Source organism: Miniopterus natalensis, chromosome 4 (assembly GCF_054644295.1).
Source record: "Miniopterus natalensis isolate mMinNat1 chromosome 4, mMinNat1.hap1, whole genome shotgun sequence".
Lineage (NCBI taxonomy): Eukaryota > Metazoa > Chordata > Mammalia > Chiroptera > Miniopteridae > Miniopterus > Miniopterus natalensis.
In genome coordinates this window covers 74,864,032-74,888,425 of record NC_142084.1, presented here as the reverse complement: position 1 = coordinate 74,888,425, position 24,394 = coordinate 74,864,032, and the positions used below count along the sequence as shown (strand labels likewise).

Sequence of the window (24,394 nt, the reverse complement as noted above, 5' to 3'; positions counted from 1 at the left end):
AAGTAACTGACTCCAGATCCAAAGCCAAAGTAGGAGGCAAAACACACAAGCCCTACTGCCAGTCGGTGCCAAGATACCAGAATCTACTGGCCATCGTTGGTATGTTCTAAAAATGATATTCACATGCAGCCCCCACTGCCCATGAAGGTGCCAGGAAGAGGCCCGTCAAGTCCTTGACGTTAACACTTGAGGGAAACTGGTGCACAAAATAATTGGCCGCCCTACATCCTGGAGTCCAGATGCTCCCAGGAGGGCTCAGGTCTGAGCCTCTTGCTCACCACTTCCCACGGACTCCATTCCACCCACTGCAGTGGCTGGCCCTCCTTTCCCTGGCCCTGGGGCAAAAAAAGCAGGCCATAAGATTAATTGATCACAGCTTTTCCCTTGGAGCAAGCTCCAGTCTCGAGGCTGGGTCCTCTCCAGGCTGGTGCTAGGCCCCTGGGGCTCTCGAGCCCCGGAGCTGTCAGTGCCTTCCACTCACTTAGCCCTTGTTAATTGCAGAACACACAGGCTGCTGGGTAGCACTTCCCAATCCTGTGCCTTTTCTTGGCTCCTTTGCCACTTGGCAGCTTGCAGGCAGCTGTGCAAAACAGCAAGGAGCTTTCTCGTTCGGTGCCAGTGTCACAGAGCCTGGAACTCTGTTTCTATTTTACCCGGTTTTTTCATTTCCCACCACCGCTGAGTGTTCTGTTTCACTCATTTCTCCCTCCACTCGCCCTTATCTCTGTGACATCTCTCAAGTTCAGGACTCTTCTGATGGCCCCCTACCCGGAGATCAAAAAGTGGAACTGCCCATCCTGACTAGGGTTTGCAGTCGGGCAGGAGAAATTGAATCTTCCTGTCCAGATGGGGAGAGGAGGTGGGTAAAGAGATTAAATCTTCTCCCTCAAACTCAAGGAAATGTGCAGATGACCCTCCGCTTCGGGGGTCAGCAAGCCCAAGTACCTGGGTCCTTCACAAACACCCAGGTGGGCGGCCAGTTGCCTGCAGGTAATTGAAGTGAAATGAGGAAGCTGGGCCGACCTCCCTGCTGGGCTCAGGGCTGAGCCAGGCCCCTTCCCCATGCTCACCAGACCTCACAAATCTGGCCACCATGTCTCAAAGAGCTCTTACCTAAAGTGGTCCCCAGGCTTGGGGAGGTGAGGGGTGTCTCTGGACACTCATTTCTCTCAGAAAATGTAGCTGTCTGGCTCTCCGCGTGGAGACAAGAAACAAAGTTGGCTCATCTGTTTGTAGTTCTCCAAGGGCTTACTATATCAGGGACCAATTCTGTCAGGGAGCCCTGGGGCCTGGGCCTGAAGGACGGAAGTATCCAGGTATAGATGAAGCAGTTCAGACCTGTCTAAAGAGATTGGGGCAGAGGGTCAGGAGTACAGATTTATCGTCCTGGAAGTGAGGCTAGCTACCCGTGGCACCTGGAACAAAGTCTTCTTCACTCACCTCTCTATTCATTCCATAAATGTCCATTGGACCCTTTTTGTCTTAGCTTGGGTTCCCCCAGGAGCAGATCCTGACACCAGGATTCTAGTGCAAGCAGTTTATTTTCAAGGGGACACAAGGGAGCACCAGTAACAGAATGGGTAAGACAGGAAGAGGAAGACCCAATCAAGGTTCATGAGCAAACAAGTTCCACTCTGGGCACCTGGAGCTAGTGTGAAATTACTGCTCAGTCATTCCCCCTGAAAGACAAGGAGCTGAAGTATTTATTCATGCTCCAGTTCCCATCAGCCATTGGTTGAGAGCTGTTGCCAGGAGCTGTTAATACCACAGCATGTCTGCCCTATTGCACAGGTGGTGGAGAGGGCTCTGGAGGCCAGGAGAAGCAGGTTGGAAGTGGAACTGGTAAACACTGACATGGCAAGGGTCAGGAGATGGGCCAGGGCATCAACAATACCTACTACCCCAATGATGGGCAAAACCTTACAGGCTACAAAGATGGGCAGGATACAGTCCCTGCCCTTGAGAAGCTTCTCTGGGTTTCTTTCAGTCAAATGGGGAGACCAATCTCTGCCCTTCTCATGCAAGGACTGCTGTGAGAGCCATCAGTTGGACAGTCCCCCCGGGAATAAACACTTAAAGCTCGTTATCAATGTAAGGTAATAGTGGCAGGGCAGGTGCCCAGTTTCCAGCACTGTGCTCTCTCCTTGGCCTAAGACAAGTCAGTCAGAACAAATCTGGTAAGACCATCTACATCACCGTGGTCCAAGAATGGAGTTGCTATGACTGTCAGTTGAGCCCCAACTTTTCTTAAGCATCTCACATGCCAGTTCCAAACTAGCTTGACAGAGAAGCAGTGGTTACTGAGGCAGGAGAGCGCTGGAGAGGAAATCTCATGATAAGGAAAAGAGTTGCCTTCTCACTGTCCTCCAGTCCCTGACACTTAGAAGGAAGGCTTAGGACAACTCCCAAGCCCAAACACCTGGAGTGCGCCTGTCCTGACAGCCTGCAAAAGTATCCTGGGTTTCTCAGTGCTCTTGATCAGAAAGCTGACTATTTCTACACCGTTTGTAATTTCTGTAATTATTTCCTTTTTTTAACCATAGCATTTAGACAAGTTCCTTTTGAAAATGTCAACCTGTTTTAGCTATAGTAAGGGAAAGGAGGATTTGTCTGTGCCCCGGGCCCACCTTAAAGAGGAGCAGCATACTGGGGGCCAGGGGTGGGAGGCCAGGTGAGGCAGCAAGGTTCCCATGAGCTCTCAGCCCCTCCCCTCCTGCAGCCTCTCGTTCCAAAGCTCCTCTCTGCTCCGACTTAACAGGTTTGAGGTCTGTCCCTCAAACCCTGGGCTCATCTTCAATCCTCAGGGCGCTTCCTTCAGTCCAGTCTCCCTGAGAAGTGCTCAGAATGATAGATTTCTCCCTCTGCCCTCTGGAAACATCCCTGAATCCCATCCATCCCCAGAGATGTCCAGCTTTCTAAGGTGATCTCAGGCTAAATGTGACCCTGCCATCCACAAAGATGCTTTAGGGGAGCTCATGTTTCATGGGGGGTGCGGAAACCATTTCCACCATAGCCCCAGCCCTCCTGGTAATATCTGTGTATTTAATAATGGGTGTGTGTTTTTTAAAAATCCTCCTAGAGAAGTGATGGCATTGTCATGATGTCATAGAAAAAGCAGACACACACAAAAGGATGCAAGCTAAAAAACAACAGACACATCACTGGAGAAACAAGCTGGCGGCGTAGGTAACCGCTGCACCCGCAGCCTCCCACAACCACATCAAAATTACAACTAAAATACAGAACCACCATCACTCAGAACCTCCTGAGATCTAACCGAACAGAAGCCCTACAACCAGGGCACTGAAGAAGCACCGAGACCAGTAGGAGGGGTGGAAATGCAGGCAGATCAGGGCTGAATCCCAGAGACTTGACTGCGGCCCACACCCAGTGCCGTGGTTTAAACCCGGGAGGGAATCTCGGTGGTGGTGATTTCCCGGAGGAGCGAGGGGTCCCCAGCCCCACATTGGGCCCCCAGCCCAGGGCTCCAGGGCCGGGAAGAGAAGTCCCCACAACTGCAGGCTGTGAAAACCTGTGGGGACTGTCACAGAGGGTCATGGAGGCTGTGGGAGTCCCAGGTTCTCCTTTTAAAGGGCCTGCGCACTGACTCAGACATGCTCCCTCTGAGCCCCAGTGCTGGGCAGCAGCCTGAAAGGACCCGGGACACTTGGGGAGGAACTAACCTGCCTGAAATTGGGGCGAGAGGTGGAGGGGCGGCTTTCTCCCAGGCAGAAGAGCTGGCAGAGGCCATTGCTCCTGTGGGGAGTCCCTCCCTGCACACAGCCGGAAGGCAGGCACCATATTTGAATCGCCAGCACCTGACTCACACCTTTGGCCCCGCCCGTGATTCCCAGAGGCCCCGCCCCTCCCCACCTGCAGGCTCATCCAGGCCATTTCCAGGGGCTTTTCTGTGCAAGTGGCCTCTCCAGCCTCATGCTTAGGACTTTCCTAAAATCTCTCAAACAAGCAGCAGCGGGCCCCATACAGCTTGATAAGTGGCCCTAGGCCTGGCACTAGCGGCAGCCTGTATTGGTTCATAGCTTGGCCTCTCCTGGACAACGCCAAGCCCAGCACAAGTAGCAGCCAACTACGGTTTGCTGTGTAGCTCATGCTGAGTGGCCCTGGGCAAGGCCCAGGCAGAGGCTGACTTTGCACCTTCCAGGAGGCCCCAGAGACAGTGCACCTGGTGGTCAGACTTGACCACGCTGGATTACAACCCTACCACATCCACGAGTGACACATTCAAGGGGCGCACTTGGTGAACACCAAAGCTCCACTGAAGTAAATCCTGCTCCACAGGGGTGTCTCCAGCACAGCAGCTCTTTGGCTATAGTTGCAGCTGGTCCTCACAGCTGATTAGCCTCGGGGTCAATTCCTCCCAGGGACAGCAACCAAGGCTGAACTACAACAGGACAGTGCACACAGCCCACATAGGGGAGCACCAAGCTAAGGTGACTGGGGAAGCTGAACCACTGGAGCCTACAGGACACCTACTACACAAAGCCACTCTACCAATTCCAGGAGACAGAGCAGCTCTACCTAATACATAGAAACAAACATCTGGAAGCAGCCAAAATGTGGAGGCAAAGAAACATGTCACAAAGGAAAGAAAAGAAGAAATCTCCAGAAAAGGAACTAAATGAAATAAAACCAAGCAAGCTACTAGATACAGAGTTCAGAATTATGGTTACAAGGATGCTCAAGGATATTAGTAAGACTATTATGAAAACAAGTGAGACCCTCGATGACATAATAAAGTACCAATCAGAAATGAAGGCAACACGAACTGAAATGAAGAATAATTTATAGGGAATCAACAGTAGAGTAGAGGACGCTGAGAATCAAATCAGCAATTTGGAACATGAGGAAACAAAAAACACCCAATCAGGAGAGCAAAAAGAAAAAAGAATCCAGAAATATGAAGAGAGTGTCAGGAGTCTCTGGGACAACTTCAAGAGGCTCAAAATTTGTATTATTGGAGTGCCAGAAGGAGAAGAAAGAGAGCAAGAAATTGAAAACCTATTTGAAAAAATAATTATAGAAAACCTCCCCTACCTAGGGAAAGAAATAGACTTACAAGTCCAGGAAGCACAGAGGGTCCCAAAGAAGAGGAACCCAAAAAGGCCCACAGCAAGACACATCATAATTAAAATGCCAAAAGTTAAAGACAAAGAGAGAATCTTAAAAGCAGCAAGAGAGCACCCATACGACTGTCAGCTGATTTCTCAACAGAAACCTTGCAGGGCAGAAGGGAGTGGCAAGAAATATTCAAAGTGATGAAAAACAAGAACCTACAACCAAGATTACTCTACCCAGCAGAGCTATCATTTAGAATTGAAGGTCAGATAAAGAGCTTCTCAGACAAGGAAGCTAAAGGAGTTCATCACCACCAGACCAGTACTACATGAAAGGCTGAAGGGTCTTCTTTAAGAAGAAGCTAATGAACAAAAGAGCCTGACAAATGAAATAGATCCAGAGACATTCACGCATGCAACAGATGATCATATTTCAGAGGGGAGAGGCAAGGGGGGTGGGGGTGGGAAGAGATTAACCAAAGAAGTTATATGCATATATGCATAACCCATGGACACAGACAATATGGAGTGAAGGCCTGGGGAGGGGGTGGGAGCAATATGGAGGGGGTCAGTTGGGGGGGAAATGGGACACCTGTAATACTTTCAACAATAAAGATAAATTTAAAAATTTTTTAATCACATTAAAAAAAAAAAAAAAAGCACGAGAGCCCAGCCAGGCGTGGCTCATCGGTTGAGCATTGACCTACGATCCAGGAGATCAAGGTTTGATTCCTGGTGAGGGCACATGCTTGAGTTGCGGGCTCGATCCCCAGTCGGGGGCCTGCAGGAGGCAGCCGATCAATGACAACTCTCTCATCACTGATGTTTCAACCCTCTCCCTTTCCCTTCCTCTCTCTGAAATCAATAAAGACATATTTTTTAAAAAATAAAATAAAATAATAATAATAATAATAAAGCACAAGACAGCGCTGCAGGTCCAAAAGCATGAGACCCTGAGCTAGCGGCTCTCAAAGGTCAAAGGGTCTAACACCTCTTCCTCCTAGAACATTCTAGGATTCTCCCACGTGCTCCTGTGGCTCTGGATGAGTAGTTTGACCCCTTTGGGGGCTCAACTTTCTTACTCTTTGAATTGGTTTCCTAAGGCTCCTCCCAGGTGTTAGTTCAATGGTAGATATTTTAGGTGCCCCCAGGACAGACCAGTGAAAGAAGGGAGTTTAGCTGATGCTCAACCCAACTAGAGCAAATACCAGCCATCCTGACCACATGCTCTGTCCTTCCTGAGAGCCTTCCTTCCCTGCTCCCCCTTCCAGCAGGGACCAGCACCTGTCCATATGACAAGGTCCAGAGAGACCCAAAAGCTTCTGAAGGCCATTGAAGCTCTCTGCTCAGGGACCCCTAGCAGCTGCCTCCGCTGAGCTCAGGGGCAGTGGGCCCAGTGAAGGCGGCAGGAAGGGCCGCTGGCTTTACACAGTAAGTCCCAAGGTTTGCATGTGTCTTTGCCAAGCTGGCCCCAGCTGATGAGAAAAGACTCCCCAGAGGGAAAGGGAGGGGAGGAGAGCCTTCCCACCCTGATCAAAGCTGCAGATCAGACTTTCCACACTGCTCTGCACACACTAATTCCCTGACCTTACCCGCGCAGCCCCCACCACCACCCCTCCCACACCACACAGAGGAGAGAGGCCTGTTTATTACTCTGGGTGGGACCAAGCCTGTGGGGAATTGAAAAAAAAAACAGCCAGCTTAGGTTGCTATTGTTTTATTTAAACAAACCGCTGGCTGGACTGACTTGGAAAGGAATGAGGGGGAGGCTGGGAGCTCAGAGCTGGGCTGGGCTTCCCTGGATTCAGCCTCCTTCTCTCAATCTTGCTAGGGTGGCCAGAGAGCTATTTTGGTAAAGTGGCTGCTAGACCTCAGGGCCTTAGCTCCTTTCCTAGGAGAGATGAGTACTGAGGACCCTCCATTCCACAACCCCTTCCCTTCATCCTGGTGCCCCAGCATCTCAGCCCCTGGCCACACCTGGGCCTCATTCCAGCCCTGGACAAGGCAAGACCCAATATTGGGGGAGTTGGGGACTGAGCTGAGAGAGCCCAGGCAGAGCCAGAATACTCTCTGCTGTGTCTGAGGGACTGAATTTGAAGGCTGCCTGGATGCTCCTGAGCAGACAGGACCTGGGTGAGGGAGGTGGAAGGATATCCAAGGAAAGAGATCTCACCTATGTGAGGTGAAAGCAAAGTGGGAAAGGGCCCAAGGTGGAGGGGCCCAGCCCTCTGGTCTCCTGCCCTTTCCCCCAACCAAGGTTACCCAGACCAAAGGAGGCCCAAAGTGAGAACAGTCAATGGGCAAGCTGCAGCCTAAAGGAGAGGAGATGGGGGTTTCTAGAATGGGAGGGTGGGGCTTTGTAAAAAGTAAACCGCACTAGGGCTTGAGTCACCGAGCTGACCCTGCGATTTTCCACAGAGAACTGAGTTAAATCTCACGCTCCCCCTCAATACCCCCTGCCACTCTTCGCCATCCCCCACCACCACCCTGAGCACCCCCATTTTCCAACACCACCCTGAGCACCCCCACCACTACCACCATGTGGAGAACCTCTGTTGGGGAGGAGCGGGGCCGTACCAGGAAGGACCTGGTGGAAAGATGTCCAGGGCACAGTTAGGTGTTGGCAGAATCAATGAAGAGCCACGCTAATCACCATCATTAAGGCTATAAAACCTCACACCTAGGGGCCGCAGGGCTCCCTGGCATGGCCCGGAGCCCCGAGCTGTGGCACGGACCCAGGGGCCCGGCTCCAGTCCCTTTCATCTGAGCATCTCCCAGTCCTGCACAAACATTCATTAGCGCCCGCCCCCGGAATCACCTCATTATCCCACAGACATTGAGCAGAGGGGAGAAGGGAGGGGAAGGAAAGGAAGGAGGGAAACTGAGGCTGTCCCAGCAGCCAAAGAATCTTCCTGGAGAGTATGGGCTGAGTTTGGGGGAGGCTAGGGAAGAATCTGCCTCAGAGTCAGGCCTTTTCCTCTCCTTCTGGCTGTTCAGCCGGTCACTGGTCTAATGTTCTCAAGGCCCAAAGACAGCCTGAAGGATGACCTGGCTTAGCAAGCTTCTGAGGACTGTCAGCCCCCGCCTCAGATCTGACCAGACCTCTGAGGATGAGAGTGTGTCCTGTGCCTAGTCTGGGGGCGCAGATGGCCAGAGTGGGGAAAATCATCAGGAAGTGTCCTCTCAGGCCTCTCCAGAGGTCAGGGGCCCACCCCTCACGGCCAAGCCATCCTCAGTAAAGTCTGTGTCTGCCTTCTCTTCCCAGATCCCCTGAGGCACTGTTCTAAACCCCACAGCCCATTCTGGCAAGGTGTCCCAGAAGCAGCCATGCATCTTCCTCCTCCTTCATCCCATTCCCCGAGAGAGAGCTCAACAGAGCCCCCTTGGACTGAAGGGTGATCGCGTGGCCTTCTGCTGCCTCAGGAGTTACCCACACCCATGCCTGTCTCGTTTCAGGGCTCTGACTTGAAGATGGGGAATATACAGGGCAGGGTGTTATCAGGTGAGTAAGACCCTACAACACTCCTCCCCCCAGCCAGGGCAACAATGATGATCTCCTGATAACAGTACAATGTCATGTTGTTACTTTGCCGTGTACACGGAAAGCACTGATCCAAGAGTTTGTGTGTACACTCTGATTTAATCTTCACAATTTCCTTTTAAAGTCGCTGCCATCAATATCTCCATTTTAAAGAGAATGACACTGAGGCCCAGACCCACGTGCCTGTGTCACATGGCTAGTGTGACGGAGCCAGTATTAATGCAGGTGATGGCTGGAGAGCACCCATAACGGCTCCCCTGAAGGGGTGGGCGGGTCATTCTCTTCTCTCTGCCTACGTCTCTTCTTTCCTTCCCCCAGTCCCACGATGCGGCTGCACGTGGCTGCATAGACTTCTCTCTCCTCTGACGCCCTTCTCTTTTCACCCCATCCTCACCACCAGCTCCCCCTCCCTCTCAGATCCCGGCTACAAGAGCAGGCCCTCCACTGACTTACAGGGAATGCTCAGGGGGTAAGCTGGCCTCTGGCAAAGGGCTGAGCAAAACAACCAGCGGAACCGCATGGTTTCGTAAATCAACAAGGCTCAGGCACCAAGTACGCCTAGATTCAAACCCCAGCTCCACCACTTACTGTCAGCCTGACTTAACTTCTCAGAGCCTCAGTTTCCTCACCCAGAAAGTGGCGAAAACGGCCACCCTACCAAATTGTGGGGAGAGTTAAAGAGATGTCACAAGGGAAGCACTTGGCCAAGGCCTGGTCCAGAGAGGTGGCCCAACCTGTGTGCCCCTCCCTGGCTCCTCATATCTCTCATCTCTACTTTCGGAGGGGGGATTCTTCAGGAAAGCTTCCTAGTGAAGGGATTCAGTCTGCATCTCCCCTGAGGCTAATTCCCAGCTGCATAGAACAAGTGAGTTACAACCTTATCCACAGGGAATCACGGTCACCAGCCTCTGGCAGCATGGGACACACCCACCCTCAAATGCACTCAACCACCCTCACACCCACCTACCTTGCTGAAAGCTGGCCCAGCCACATCTGCCCTCCACACACCACGCACGCGAAGAGACACTGCGGCACCCACCTATGCTCAGAAGTCTCTCAGCACTGGCCATGTTTGTGACAAAACGCTGACTTGCCCACTTTTGCACACACTGACAGAGACCCTCCCAAACAGCCGGCTCTTCCAGCACCCACACCTGCCCCGGTGTAGACCCCAAGTCACACAAACCCACATAGCTCCTGGAACACCCTGTGCTATTCTCACTCTGAACACACATACACACACACACACACACACACACATACACACACCCTGATGTAGTCCAGAAACTCTGGGAGAGATGAATAGTCAGGAAAGCCCCTGGCTGCGGGCACGCTGGAGGCCGTGGCCGGAAGCGCACCGTGAGGAGCTCTCCAAGCAGCCAGCGGCTCTTGTCTAATGATCTGCAGGAGAGGGAGGTGGCCATAGAGCACCAATGCTCCCTCCCACCAGCATCTTCACTGCTAACACTCCATCCTCGCCCAACCCCAGGAGATTCTCAGCTCCTTGGAGAGGGAGATGAAAAGAGCAAGGAGAGGAGGAAGAGGCCTAGCACTCTCGGAAGGAGGCCAGGCTGGAATGGCCAGGTCCAGCTGCAAAACCCTGGGGCCCTTCAGAGTCTTGGGGGGAGAATGAAAGACGTCCCCCACTCTGCTTTTCTCCCAGAAAAGATCTGCCTCCTGTGCAGGGAGTGAAAGGGAGGGAGAAGGCCTTCTCCGGAAGAGCCTGAGTTGGTTCCCTTTGCCCCAAGCACCCAAGTCCTACAGCTTCCATGATCAAGCCTTTGAACCAAGTCCGACCCACCCCCGTAACCACTTCCAGATCCTCCAGATCCAGCCAAGAAATTTACTTCTTTGGGGATTGAGTTCATAAGGAAATGCTGAAAAAATAAATAAAAATCCATTGCCAAATGTGCTGAGAGGAAAATGGGTTTCTCTCAAAGCAGGAAATCTATCAGGATAGACTAAAGAAAAAACAAAGGGCAACACCCACTGGCCCAGAAATGCCCAGGTACCCACCAGCACTGGAGACCTTCAAACAGACCACACCTCTTCCTCCTCCCACCCACCCCCAAAAATGTGCTTCTTAAATGAAGCCTCTGAGGACAAGATCCTGCCAAAGACAAATCCTAATGGTGTGAAATGGGTAAGCCCCCATCTGGGACCCCAGGAGGGTCAGCTGGGACCATGAAAGGCACAAATAATTCTCTTTTCCTCCTGCCCAGAGCAGCCAGGAGCTCCTGGGTCCTGTGGCATGTGGAGCCCACCCTCTCTCTCTTTTCTGCCCATAGCCTACCAGCCTCCCACCCCACCACCAAAAACTGGCTACCATCGCTACCAGTTCTCCGTCTATCTTCAAGGAAAAAAGAACATAGCTCTCCTTCAATACGAAATGCAGAGTCTAGGTAAGGCCTTTCCATCCTTCAAAGCCAGGGTGAGTTCTGGGATAAAGCCGATGCTCCGTGCATTAATGGGAAAGTTGGGACCTTGACCTCTATCCATGAGCCTTGAAGGCTAAGGTAAAAGGGTGGTGTTTCTTGGGAGTGAACTGGAATGAGTGTCCTAAAAGAAATGCTGGTGGTGTCAGATATGGTCCCACAGACCAAGATGGTGGCTTTAGCTGGATGGGGGAGTCTATTAGGTAGGGTCTCAAAGGGAGTAACTGGAGCCAAAGAGAAAAGCATCTCCCCAACAGCCTTCAATGGCATGTGCAGGCAGCTACCCCACAACATTTCTACAAGTAATTGTGCCCTGTAATTGAGTCTGATCTGGGCAAGAGGGCCCTGGAATGCCACCCTGCGGGTCTGTCTTCATTGGTCTTTAATTGCTCTTTCTGCCCGGTGCCATCTCAGTGGTGGGGCAAAGACTTCTCCAGCCATGGCCCCTGCACCAGCTTTCTGAGCAGCCCTCCTGGTACTCTGGAGAGGACCCACCACTCATAGCTTCCTAATGGCTAACCCGGACTGTTTGACCTCACTCCTCCTCCAGAGCAGGGGGCAGGAAGATTCACGGACACCTGGCCACTGCAATGCCACAGGTGATTCACCTGTCCCAGTGTGAGCCACAGCCCCTCTCTGGGCCTTCTTTAGGGAAAGAAAATTCCTACACACTCTACTACCACACCATTTTAGGGAAGGGAAGACAATGTGGAACACACAAATGCCAACCTGAGAGTACAAAGAGCACATCCCAGGCTGGCAGGAGGGTGAGTGGGTGTTGTCAGCCATTTCCTCTCACCCAGTGACCCTGACCAACCTCCACCCACTGGGAAGCCGGCGAAGGCATTGTTACAAGCCTGATGCCCGAGGCCCCAGAGGAGAGGAGCTGGGAGCCCAGAAAGGCCCTGGTTGAGCGATGGAGCCCTTCAGATGTGCTGAGTGGAAGCCACCAATCACAGAAGGCTCCAGCCACCCTGGAAGCAGAGCTGGTGCAACCTTTCCACTGGTGAACCCTCCCCAGGTGCCCTCAGCACCTTGCCAATCTGTAAATCTGTTTCCAGAGCTTTCCCAAAGACATGCTTTGAAGTTTGAATGTAAAGAAAGAAAGGAAAGAAATGTATCTTACCCAGGCCAAGTTCAATTTCTCCATATCCCTGGATCCCCTTCTCACCTAAGACATCATGGAGCCCCTTCCACCTGATTTCTGGGGCCGGGAACTAGCACCTGAACCCACCAGGCTCCCCATACATGAGAGTCTCATGAAGTAACGCAGTACTTATGCGTCCCACGTTAGACCTCAGGGTCCCAGTGTCCTGCCCTGGGCAGGACAAGTCTCAGACGGTCCCCTGAAGGAACCTCCCTCGGATCAAGTGCTTTCCACAGGCAGGACAGAAGGGGAAGGAGAGAGCATTAGGCGATGCCAGGAGGAGCAGTGAAGAGGACAGAGGAGGAAGGGTGTGTGCCAAAGACTCTCTCACCCCTGCCATGGCTGGGTCCTGAGGTTTGATCCCAGCCCACCCTCCAGAAAACACAGCAGCCTGTGTGCCCTTCCTATGAAAGGAAGCAGGCAAGGATTCTGGAAACCTTCCTTGCCTGAAACCCATTATTAGCCCTTTTGGATCTTTGTCAAAACCAAGATTTCTTGTATACCTTGCCGCCATCCGCCTCTCATCTACATGAGCACTTAGAACTGGACTTGCATCAGGGGATAGTCTCTTTGGCTTCTCTGTTGTTTTGTTTGCCACCAGACATGGAGGCAGGAAGATTATCCTACCAGGTCAGGGCACTGGTCCCACGTGTGATGCCTTCCACAGGTCCAGCACTGTGCTAGAGGCTTCGGAGAGGACAAGATGGCACTGGGAATGTTCCCTGCCCTTAAGGGGCTGACAGTCTACTTTGGAAACTCTCAAGTAACAATGCAGAGCAGCCTATAATTAAGCAGTTAATTGTGTGTATGTGGCGGTTGGTGTAGATTTAGGCCTGTCCCTTCCTAGCATCTCCTACCCTCCAGGACACTTGCCCTCTTCAGCCAGGAAGGGTGCAAAGGTATCTTGCCGCAGGGAGAGGAAATCTGGATTCCAGTCCCTAGCTAGTGATTTGACTTTTGAGCAAATCAACTGACCTCTCTGAGCCTCAGTTTCCTCATCTAGAAAATGAGGGGTTGGATCTAGATGATCTACAAACCTATGTGGCCCTGAGGCTCCAAGGAGCAGGTGGGGCCTGGGCTGGGCCCTGGAAAAGGAGGAGATTTGAATCCTTGAGGGAAGGAGAGAGGGAAGGGAGCTCTGGGCTGGGAAACCTGCAGACGCAAAGATGTGAAAAAGAAAAGAAAAAGTGAGGAGTACCCTTTGTGAGGGGGCAGGGATGGTGATGAAAGGAGAAAACTGAGGAAGGCTGTGGAGGTTCTAGAAAGCCAGGCAGAGGCGTGACTTTGATGGGCACGATGGAGGGCCGCTGGCTAATGGCCATGGGAGAAGAAACACACAAAAGCACTCCTCAGAGCTGACTGAGCTGGAGTGGTGGGCACAGCTGACCAGAGGAAGAGAACAGGAGGCACCAGGGGCATGGAGACATCTGGCATGGTTAAACCCAGGGGTGACTGATTGCAAAAGCAGAAGCAGCCCTTGCACAATGTTGCAACTCCAAAAGGCCTGGCGCTCTCTGCAGCACCTACACAGAGCTTGGGGGACTCATGGAGCCTTAGGCTGGACCATAAAGCCCTGCCAATGGGTATGGGCTCTGGGGCTTGCCTTGGTCTAATTTTCTTTCCATGGGAAGGTATCTGTGGAAGGAGCCATGTGTCCTGGGGTAGGAGTAGTGTAACCAGCCACTGTGTCCCTTGGATGAACAGGGAAAAACAGCTTCTAGAGGCTGGAGGGGAAAGGTCAGTATGCAGAAGGAAGGTAGAGGGTATCCACAGAAGATAGTTAACTTGACCCAGTCTTATTGGGTCTCTCTCTCCTTGGGACTTAGGTATGAATAACAGGTTTGGGGTGAGAAGGGAGTGTGAGATTATTCTAGTTGAACTTGTGTGACTGGGGGTGGGGGATTGCTCAGATCCAGGGGCTGGAATCCTCTCCAGGATTCCTCTTTGTTCTATGACTCCAGGACGACATACATGGGGTCAACAAATGGAAGATGTTGACACTCAGACCCTTGTGTGACCTTGGACAAGCCACCTCACATCCCTGGGCCTCGATTTCTACATCATCAAGATGAGGGGTTGAACTAGTTGGTCTACTGCTGAGTGACCCTGAGCAGATTTGCTCCCAGCTTACCAACCTCTCCCCATGTCCCAGCTCCTCTGGACAGATGCAGGGAGCAGGTGCTGAGGCTCGACTCACCCAGCCACCCCACACACTTCTCGGCAGAGGCCTTCCATCAGCTATTGGGCTGTCAGGACCAGAGCAACAGCCCTGGAAGGGGATTCAGAACTATCTTGCTTCTGGTTTATGACCTCCTACCTTCCCACCCCACTCCTCCAGCCTGTACACAGCTCCTTCCTGTGTACGCCGTTTTCCCCACCATGCTTGGCTTGATTCACAAATGCCCTCCACATTTATTCCGACAACACTAGGAGCTGCGTGTTCAGGACACCATTGTAGGAGACGTGGGCACAGAAGTGAGCCATGTGGACCGAGTCCCTTCTCCCATGGATGTGTGTGTCACCTGGGGTAGCTCACAGAAAGAGAAGGGGATATTCACATAGCTCAAGCACGGCCACATTCCGAACAGAGGAGAGCGCTGAAGCTCATGGAGCCTGAACTGGTGCCCTCTGACAAGCGCTGGCTCAGTTTCACTGACGTGCTCCAAAGGCCACAGCTCACCTCCCCAAATTTGGACCTGGCATTATCTCGGGCTGTCTTCTTTCAGTTGACCCAACCCACCCTCTCCTACTCCTCTGAGATGCTCATATAACATTCTGTTGTGCTTCTTTAGTCACCTGCTTGTATCTCTTCTGTATTGCTCAATCATCTTTCACTTGCATAGGCCCCACTTCCACCGCGAGCCTATAAATTCCTCGAGGGAAGAGCTCACCTCTGTCTTATGTTTCCCTTTTACCACCTGTCCCTGTGCTCAGCCCACTGTGGACGTGCTGTCAATGAGTGTGTTTGTGTATGGGACACACCCATGTATGCACATTCACAAGCCTTGAGCATACGAACCTGCCCATTCTCACACCCCCACGTTCCCAGCACACCTCACCGTTGACTTCCTTTAACGCCTGAAAAGACAGTCACTTCTGTGAGTGCCATACCTGCAAAGGACAATTTCAGCATCCACACACCCCCTGTCCCAGTGCCGGCACAGGCAGGACCACTTACATGCCCAGCCTCTCCGCCAGCCTGGCCTTCCCTCACTCCTGACTGTTCAGGGACAGCATCTGTCGTTCCCCCGGAGAGCGAGGAAACTGAAGCCCAGAGCAGTGAGTGGCTTGGTTGATCAAGGATCCTCAGTTAATAGCAAATTAATTTTCTTCTTCCTTTTGGAGCAAAGCTCTTTGTGCCTGTCACCAACACACCCACATTCCTTCTCCTCCCACCGGGACCACCAGACTTCTGGGCCTGGTGTGGGGACAGAGAGGGAGCGACTCCAATCTTCTGCCCTCGGCATCCCTGGCGAGCAGCAGCAGCCGCCCCAGGCAGTGCACCCACACGCCCCTTTCCTGTGGCTGAGCACTGTGTGGAGCTGTGGTCTGTGCCATGCCACACCTCAGCCACCTCACCCAGAGGTGTCACGAGCTGGCCTCCCGCTCCTCTGGCAAGTGAGCCAGGGAAATCCCCTCTCTGTCCATCAGGATGACATGCCACAGCTTGTTTTGGAAGCCTCTACAAGGCTATGAGCCCAGGACAGTGCAGCCATACCAGGGCCATGCCAGACTTGGGTCACCACCTCACAGGGGCAGCCTCGGAGGCCTGCAGAGAGACTGCTCCCAGCAAAATTGGATGCAAGGGGCAGAGAAGGGTCTGGAGTTCTGGACTAGACAGGCACAATCTGCTCTCCAGCTCCTTAGTCAGTGGAATTGAGCAGCTCCTGAAGAGCCACCCACCCACAGGGGTCAAAGAGGACAGACAGGCAGAGACTTGCCTTCCAGTTGGGTTTAAGTCTTGCTTGTGGCACCTAAAGGCCATTGGGACACCGTGGGTGATTCAGATGAGGGGTGCTATGTGGAAATGTTTGAAAGCCCAGGCCAAGGGCATGAACGCAGCAGAGCTCCAAGCAGCATCAAAGGAGAAGGCCTTGGCGTGGAGGGACAAAGGCTGGGAGGAAATCTACCAGGCCTGGTAGCAGTGAGGAAAAAGCAGCCAGTGTAGGCAAAGGTGGAGGGAAGGGGGCTCCCTGCCTGGAAACGAGCCCCAAACACACATACAGACAGACACAAACACACACAGCCCACCGCAAAACAGCCCCTACTTACTCCCCGCCATGACCTCCCATGGTGGTTCACCTGGCCAGGCCCCAGAACCCCCCAGGGCTCAGCCCCTGAGTCACTGTGTGGGCTTGTGTCAGGCAGCCCTCTTCTGCCTCCAAAGAGCCCCACCCACCTGGCAGAGCTGGTAGGACTGGGGACGTGGCAGCCACTCAGATGGGGCCATCCTGGGCAACTCTCAGGCAGGCACACTGGCTGGGCACTGCCCGCACTCTCCACAGGCCACAAGCAGCCCTCTTCAACAAGCCAACACCAACCGTCCAAAGCCATACTGAACACATCACCCACAGGGAAACCACAGATAATGGTGAAACTCTGCCCCAAACTCCAGCCAGCCAACACCACCACCAAATAGTGGAATTGATAACTGGGAGCTAAATTGACAGCTTCAAGTCTCCACTCTCTCACTCCCGTCCCCATCCCCATTCCAGCCACAGGATGGACAGAGGGGGGTGATCCACCTACTGTGATTCTCCTGAGGTCTCCCCTCCAGAGGAGCCAGGGCTCACCCCTCCCCACCCCAGGAACTGCCCCCGGCATCCCCACTTCTCACTCCTGCCAAAGTCAAAGTGGTCCCCTCTGCCCTGAGCCTCTCAAGCCCGCAGCATCAGCCACTCAGCAGATATTCCCCAGGAGTAATTGGATGCGATGGAATATGGGCTTTTCAGCTCCTGAGTGGAAGTCTCTGGATGTCATTTAATGGCACACAAAAATAAAAGGCCCAGGCCCCCCCCCCCCCCCCGCCCACCACCGCCAGGACATCATTAATCTCAGCAGAAGGCATCAGCGCTTCTATCACCACAGCCAGCCGGCAAAGCGCCAGACAAATTACGGCCGAGTCCACACTCAGGGTGGCGGTTATTAGGCTCGCAGTCAAGTTTTGTATTTTCCCCTGACAAGAAGCGATGGTGCCCCTGCCTAGGGGGAGAATAGGGGCAGGCCAGTGAAGAGAGGGGCCACCTTGGTTAGACACAGTTCACCCATCTAGGGTGACAGGGCAGCTCCAAGTCAGGTACCCCTGGTCCCAGCATAGAGGGACTCAGACAGCTCACATGGTGGCTTTTAGGAGGTCACCCCTGCTTGGTACCCAAGGCTTGGTACCCTGCCCCTTGTTCTACAGCCCACCTGAATGGGAGCCTGCCTCCCAGTGAGGGCTTCCCAACCCCCTCTTCCCAGGCTGAGAGGGGGACACTTTAGGGCCTACTAAGGACCAAATGACAGGTCAGGTGGGGAATGTCCCTTGGCTAGAGAAGGACACTCAGGGAACACTTTCCTATGTTGTTGGGAAGTCTTTTTGTTTGTTTGTTTAAAATATTACAAATGGGGAAGTCTTAAGAGTGGGCCTGCTGGAGAGACTCTGGGGGTACTGCTAGGGGTGGGACCTCATCTGCTGGGATGGGAGGGCACACTGAGCTGCTGGCCAAGGCCACCCTTCGAAGGCCTAGCTTATTAGTCCAGTGCTAATTGTCTTATCAATTCATCGAGGGCCAGAATGGGCCTGGGTTATTTAGCTCCCCTCCGTGCCTGGCAGACCCCAGCAGGTGGCTTCAGTGATGGAGCGCCTAGACCCCGGGGTCTGAGATTCCCTTCAGCTTTAAGTTTCCACATTCTAGCAGAGGAGCTGTCTACCCCATTCAGCTGAGTCCTACAAGGGCGGGGACTGCTAGACTAGGTGTAGCATAACTTTTTGTCTCCTGGTGCCTGGATAACCCTAATAGGCCCACATGACTGTGACGAACTACTCCCAAACCATGGTAAGCAGGCAAATCTGGGAACCTGGGGGGTAGAGACAGTGACTCTCAATACCTGCCCTGGGGCCATTCCCAAACATTCCAGCCTTGGCAATCCCTGGAACTCCAACTCAGGAGATGAGTCTCTGAAAGCTGGGAGCCCCTCTCCCAGCTGTTGAAGATAAGGGTCATTCACTTCTCCACCCCTCAGGGTCTGGCAGAGATCAGGCTCACAGGGGTGCCTCAGAACTGATGGCTTTAGATAAAGTTCCCTAACTCTCCTCTTGGCCCACTCCTGAAACATCTCTAACATCTAAAATCTCTCATTGCTAACACCTTCCTCAACCACTAGGTGAGAGGATGCCTGAGTCTGATTTTGCAAGATGGAAATTATGCTCCCTAGGGTTGCGTAGGGACCCACCTGCTCATCATAGGTGGCAGCCTGGCCCCAAGGAGACCAGACCTCTATGTTCCAGTCCTGGGTGGCTCAGGAGACAGGCATCAGACACCCTGCTTCTTTCTCCCTCCAGCTGAAGGCCTTTGAAGTACACTTACCACCCGTGCCCTGTCCCAGGAAGAGCCCAGCCTGGGTGGGTCCAGGGTACAAGGGGAGTGGCCAGACCTCAGACAGCAGCACAAACTCTTCCTGCAAGGGCAGTGGCCTCCCTGCAGCTTGGGACCAGCAGTGCCACACAGGATGGGGCTTTCCTCCACACGGTGACCACGGAAACCACAGCCTCCAAGCTCCCCATCTCTCCCCACACACTCCTGAGGGCCTGACTCACCCCCATTCCTTCTAGAACTTGCAAAGGGTCAGTTCCTCTTGCCCTTTGTGGCAGGAAACGGGGGGTGTAAGGAGTCACAGCCAAGCCAGAGGAGGAGGCAGCGGGAGGCTAGTGGCTACCTCCTGAGGGACAGAGGGGCTGGTCTGAGGAGCTGCCCAAGAAGCCCAAGAGCCACAGGGTTGTCTGAAATGGGACAAGGAAGGAGCTGTGAGGCTGCCAAGGCCCTCCAAGCTCCATCAAGAGAAATCATCTGAGCTAGGGGAGGGCACACTGCTGAGGAGGGAAGTGAGGTCTCCCTCAGGACACAGGGGATTTCTTCCTGTCATTGCCCTGATCTTGTGATGAGTTTCAATTCCCTCCCTGACACCCGGGTTCCTTCCTGCCCTGCTTAGTGGGGGAAGGCCCCCTTGTCCCCATGCCTGCTACACACCAGTTCACCCAGAGCCCTTCCCCTGGCGTGAACATGCACACACATGTGCACGTATGTGCACATACTTTTCCAGGGTCATGAACCACAGTATCTTTTTAGCCAGCCAGGCTTCCTGAATGTAAAGACCATGGCCAGGCCTCCTAGTGGAAGATCTACAGCATCAGTCACACACCTCTCAGCCCGGCACCAGCCTGTCTGAAGGAGAGACTCTCACAAGTGCCCAGCCACCCTTGCCCCAAGAGAACTCCTGAAACTCCTGCTTTCCAGCCCAATCTGAGTGCACAGCCACTGAGCCTGATAAAATTTGAGGGAACCTGAAGAGACCCTTTTCCCCATCACCACTAAGAAGCAACCTCACCAGAACTCCATGTGTGCACTGGGTATAAAAATAGTCTCCCTTTGTGAGGATTAATTGATTGAATATGCATGGGGTTCCTAGAACCATGCCTGACACATAGAAAGCTCTATATCAGCCCTGGTCGTGTGGCTCAGTAGGTTGTTGTCCCGTGCACTGAAAGGTCGCCGATTCAATTCCCAGTCAGGGCACATACCCAGGTTGTGGATTTCCAGGATGCCAGCTGCTCGCACTGTGCTCTCTGTGCATTACTGTTCTCTGTTGGCCCAGGCCATACCCTCCACTGCCTAGCTCTGCTCTGGACAAGGTCTTCCCCAAGCACTCCCTCCACCCAGGGAAGGTCACTAGATTTAACAAACAAAAAAAGAGAGAGAAAAGAAAGCCCTGGCCAGGTGGCTCCGTTGGAAAGTCGTCCTGTACACCAAAAAGCTGCGGGTTTGATTCCCGATCAGGACACATACCTAGGTTTCAGGGCTCGATCCCTAATTGGGACAAATACAGGAGGCAACCGATTGAGGTTTTTCTCTCTCTCACTTCCTCTCTCTCTCTAAAATCAATAAAAACATATCCTCAAGTGAGGATTAAAAGGGAGAGAGAGCCCTAGCCAGTTTGGCTCAGTGGTTAGAGCGTCGGCCCGCAGACTGAAGGGTCCCAGGTTCGATTCCGTCCAAGGGCGGGTACCTCGGTTGCAGGCTCATCCCAGGCCCAGTTGGGGTGCAAGCGGGAGGTAACCCACCAACGTTTCTCTCTCACATGGATGTTTCTCTCTCTCTGTGTCTCTCTCTCCCTTCTACTCTCTCTGAAAAGCAATGGGAAAAATATCCTCAGGTGAGGATTTAAAAAAGAGAGAGGGGAAAAAAAATTACAAGATGCCCAGTTCAATTCAAATTTTAGGTAAATAAAGGAATAATTTTTTATTATAAGTATGTTCCATGCAATATGTGAAACATACACTAACAAATTATTTGTTGCTTATCTGACATGCCAGTTGAACTGGGTGTCCTGTATTTTCTCTGGCACCATCTGCCAAGGGTGCCTGAGGCCCAAGGTTTGGGAAACAAGAGCGTGGGAATATGCCTCTGACCACTTCCCTCTGCCTCTCCCCAGTGCCCAGGGCTGTGTCCTCCCTGCCCTGCTGCTAGGCCTGTTCACACTTGCCCCAGAAGGTACACCTCCCTCGATACCCCTGTGTTTTCTCCCCTTGAGGAGGCCCCTCTAACCTGGGCACCGACTGGCCTTTTCTAGGCCCCAGCCTGGGGATATCTCACCTACTCTCAGCTCCCCTCCAGGATCCAGGTGTTCAGGAGCAGGGAGAAGGGGCTCTGGCCATATTGCCTGCCATTGACCTCTGCCACAGCCAGGAAAGGAACCCTGTTGCACACGGTCCCTGAGGCGGTGGTTGGGGTTCCTGGGAGGTGATTAAGTGAATAGCACACACACTTCTGCCAATCTCAGCCCCAGCAGCTGGGGTAACAAGGTGCAAAGAAAAAAGCATTCAGTCTTCAGTCATGGGGCTAAGAGAGCCTGCAGGAAAAGAGGGGTGGGTGGAGGAAGTGTGCAGACCACCTGATTGGGCATTTCCTTTCTGCATGTGAGTGAGGAGGCAGAGTTATGCTAAACAAAGGGCACCGGGGACAGACCAAAGGCTGCTCTTAACTCAGCCCAGACTCGTGTCCACATTGTTTTCTCAGGCCCAGCCCCTTCCTAGGTGCTCTGCTAATATCCAGGGGCATTTCTGCAGCTAGGAGTCAGAAGTACCCCCAGGTACTCAGCCCAGTGTCCAAGGCCAACACCTGCTGTCTCCACTCCCCCAGAGCTGGCCTCCCTCTTAGCCTTGGCAGCTCTCAAGTCCATGGTTCTCTCTCATTGCCTCTCTGTGGTCTGTTTGTCCTTCCAGGCGCTTGGCAACTGGAAGGATTTCTGAGTCGCTACAAACTAAATCAAAGTGAAGCAAGGACTCAGTTCATGACCCAAAATCACATGGACTCGCCAGGTCCCCAGGTTCCCGGAGCAAACAGGACTACGCACGAGATATGCCAACAGACATAACTGCCTCCCAGACCTCAGGCTTCACGCTGCAGGTGTGTGTCCACACCACCTATAGTCTGGGTATGGAACTCCCTCCGGGTATGGAACACCTTTTCTTCTGAATTAAAGAATCACCCAGGGCTCACTGGTTGAATGTTTTGTTTCCTAGCCTGTCCTCAAACACCAAGGACAGGAAATCAGTGTCCAGCACTGGGGCCTGTAAATGCAAGTGCGGAGAAGTACATGGTGGGGATAGGTAGATAGGCAGGAGGTGGAGATCCCCAGCCCTGAACCGTCACTGAGGCGCACTGTGTGACCTGGAGCAAATCACTCACCCTCTCTAGAGTTCTGCTTCCTCAGCTGTAAAATTGAGGTAGGAAGAAGAGGTAGGGGCAGCTGGTTTATCACCATGGTCTTTTCCAGCTCCGATATTCAACACCAGTCATTCATTCAACAACTATTGTCGGCACCTACTATGTGCCTCACCTTCTGCTAGGTGCTGGGGATCCACGAGTGAACAGGGCAGACAGAACAGGAGGCTTGCTTCATGGAGCTTACCATCCAATAGGGGAGGGAAGTTTCATCAGGTGACCACAAGCAAATTATAACAAATGTGACAAGCGCTCTGAGGGTGCAAAGGGGACTTACTTTATGATGGAGGCAGTGATCAGGCAAGGCCTCTCAGAGGAAGAGATGTTTAGCTTCAGAGCTGAAAAGCAGGGTAGAGATTAACTATGAGTGGGCACAGGGGTGAATTGCATGCCAAAGAGAGGGAATATCTCTGAGCTCCCATGGTTAGCAGGGACATGCGTGGCATCGTCCAGGAAATGAAAGGCCAGTAGTATGGACACCTGGGCAGCTGAGCAAAGACCAGAACATTCCAGGCCTTACAACCATGGTAAAGTTTTGGGTTACACCCTGAAAGCAATGGGAAATCATTAAATGATAAATAGATTGGAGGGGGAGAGGGGGCATAATCTGATTTATGCTTTTAGAAAGCTATGAAGAAACTCTTTGGTTTCTGCAAAGAGAGGATTTTCTGTGACTGCCTCCCCTGGATATCCTCTGTATATCTCTTGGCTTTCCCACCAAGGACCCCTTGGAGGCACCTCTTAGCTACAGTCTCATTCATATCCTAAACCCTGCTACATCAACTCCCCCCCCCAATTCCAGTCCTCTCAGCCCCCCAATCTCTGCTCAGTTTCCCTCCAAGAGTTAATGTCCACCCCTCTCCTTCACTAGAATACAGCAATGCTGGTGACTCATGTCTCACTATGTGTGCATAGTGCCTTGAGCTCCCCAGATGAAACGGGCAGGCTGCAGCCGGGCACTGCGGTTATTACCCTTAGAGCCAGGACCCACATTAGCTGGAAGGCAGAGGGACCCTGGCCAACCCCTCAGCCCAGCTGAGCACACTCCTAAGTAACTGGAAGATTTTCATGGTGGGATCTGAAGAACGCAATGGGCTGGGAGACTGTGTGTGTGGATAGGGAGGGAATTGGACTATGCTTCCCCCTTTGTTGATAAATTCTGTTCCCTGCCCAGGTGATGGACATCAAGCTCTTGTTCTGGAGAAGGTCCTTTGATGCCAGCCCAGGCAGTAGAAATTCCCTACTCCCTTCTACCCACCAGACAAGCTTGCCAGCAGAGCTAAAAGAAGCAAAAGGAAGTGTCCATTTGCAGTGTCATGGAAGGCAGCCTCAGAAGGAACTTTCTGGGTGTGTGCAAACCTCACACTCCCCGCAGCCCCCACCCCACAGGCCCAGAGTGTAATTGGCAGCTCCGGTTGGGGCCCAAGGCTGGGATAAATAGCAGGTCAGCTTCCTAGAGCAGCCCCAGATCGAGACACATCCTCCCCTCTTCTGCTTTTAATTCCTTGTGGCTAGTGTGTTTATTTTGGGTGAGGGAAAAAAACGGATGTTTATCCTTCGAGGAAATTATCGGCTTGCTTTCCTTCCTCCCCCCCTCCTTTCTTTTCCCCTGGTGTTTTTGGGTTTTTAGTTCAGCTATAGGAGAGACCCCCTGTAAAAGAACAAAGCTGGCCCAACCTCTAAACTAAAGACAGCCTAGCCAGACAGGCCCTGGAAGCCACAGGAAAGGAGATCCCAGTGGCAGGGAGAGAAAACCTGGAGGCCAAGAGACCTCGGGGAAACCCACCTCTCTGCCTCAGCTCTCTCTCCACCTGCACAACACTTTGGGGCCCTTGTCCCTTTTCACTGCCTCCTCCAGGCAGAAACAAAACAAACGCGTAGATTGCTCGGAGATCTCTAATGAGGCAACTAAGAAAAATAATCAGGGAGCATTAGCGACCCTTCTACAGGGATGAGGAGAGCTGATACTTTTATCATCAACATCATCAGATGCCATTTGTTGAGCACCTTCTGCATACCAGGAACTGTGCCAAATGCCTAACTTGCAGCGCCTCATTTGATGAATCCCTGCACAGCTTCACAGCCCATGGGCCTTTGCACACATTCTCTCATTCAGTTGTCACAATGACCTCATAATATAGGTGTTGTTACTCTCCTTTTACAGATGAGGAAACTGACATTCTGATACGCTAAGGAACCTACTCCCTGTTCTG

At 52.7% G+C, this 24,394-nt stretch overlaps 1 protein-coding gene across 1 annotated transcript in view; it reads left to right on the top strand.

Annotated features, from left to right (window-relative positions):
* Positions 1 to 21,831, top strand: part of PEBP4 (phosphatidylethanolamine binding protein 4) — a 182,795-nt gene extending 160,964 nt beyond the window's left edge. Inside the window, exons 4-6 of the mRNA XM_016211715.2 lie at positions 8,532 to 8,577; positions 10,905 to 11,018; positions 21,680 to 21,831. Coding sequence (XP_016067201.2) covers positions 8,532 to 8,577; positions 10,905 to 11,018; positions 21,680 to 21,831 — 312 coding nt within the window. The remainder of the gene's footprint in view (positions 1 to 8,531; positions 8,578 to 10,904; positions 11,019 to 21,679) is intronic.
* The last annotated feature ends 2,563 nt before the right edge of the window (positions 21,832 to 24,394 follow it).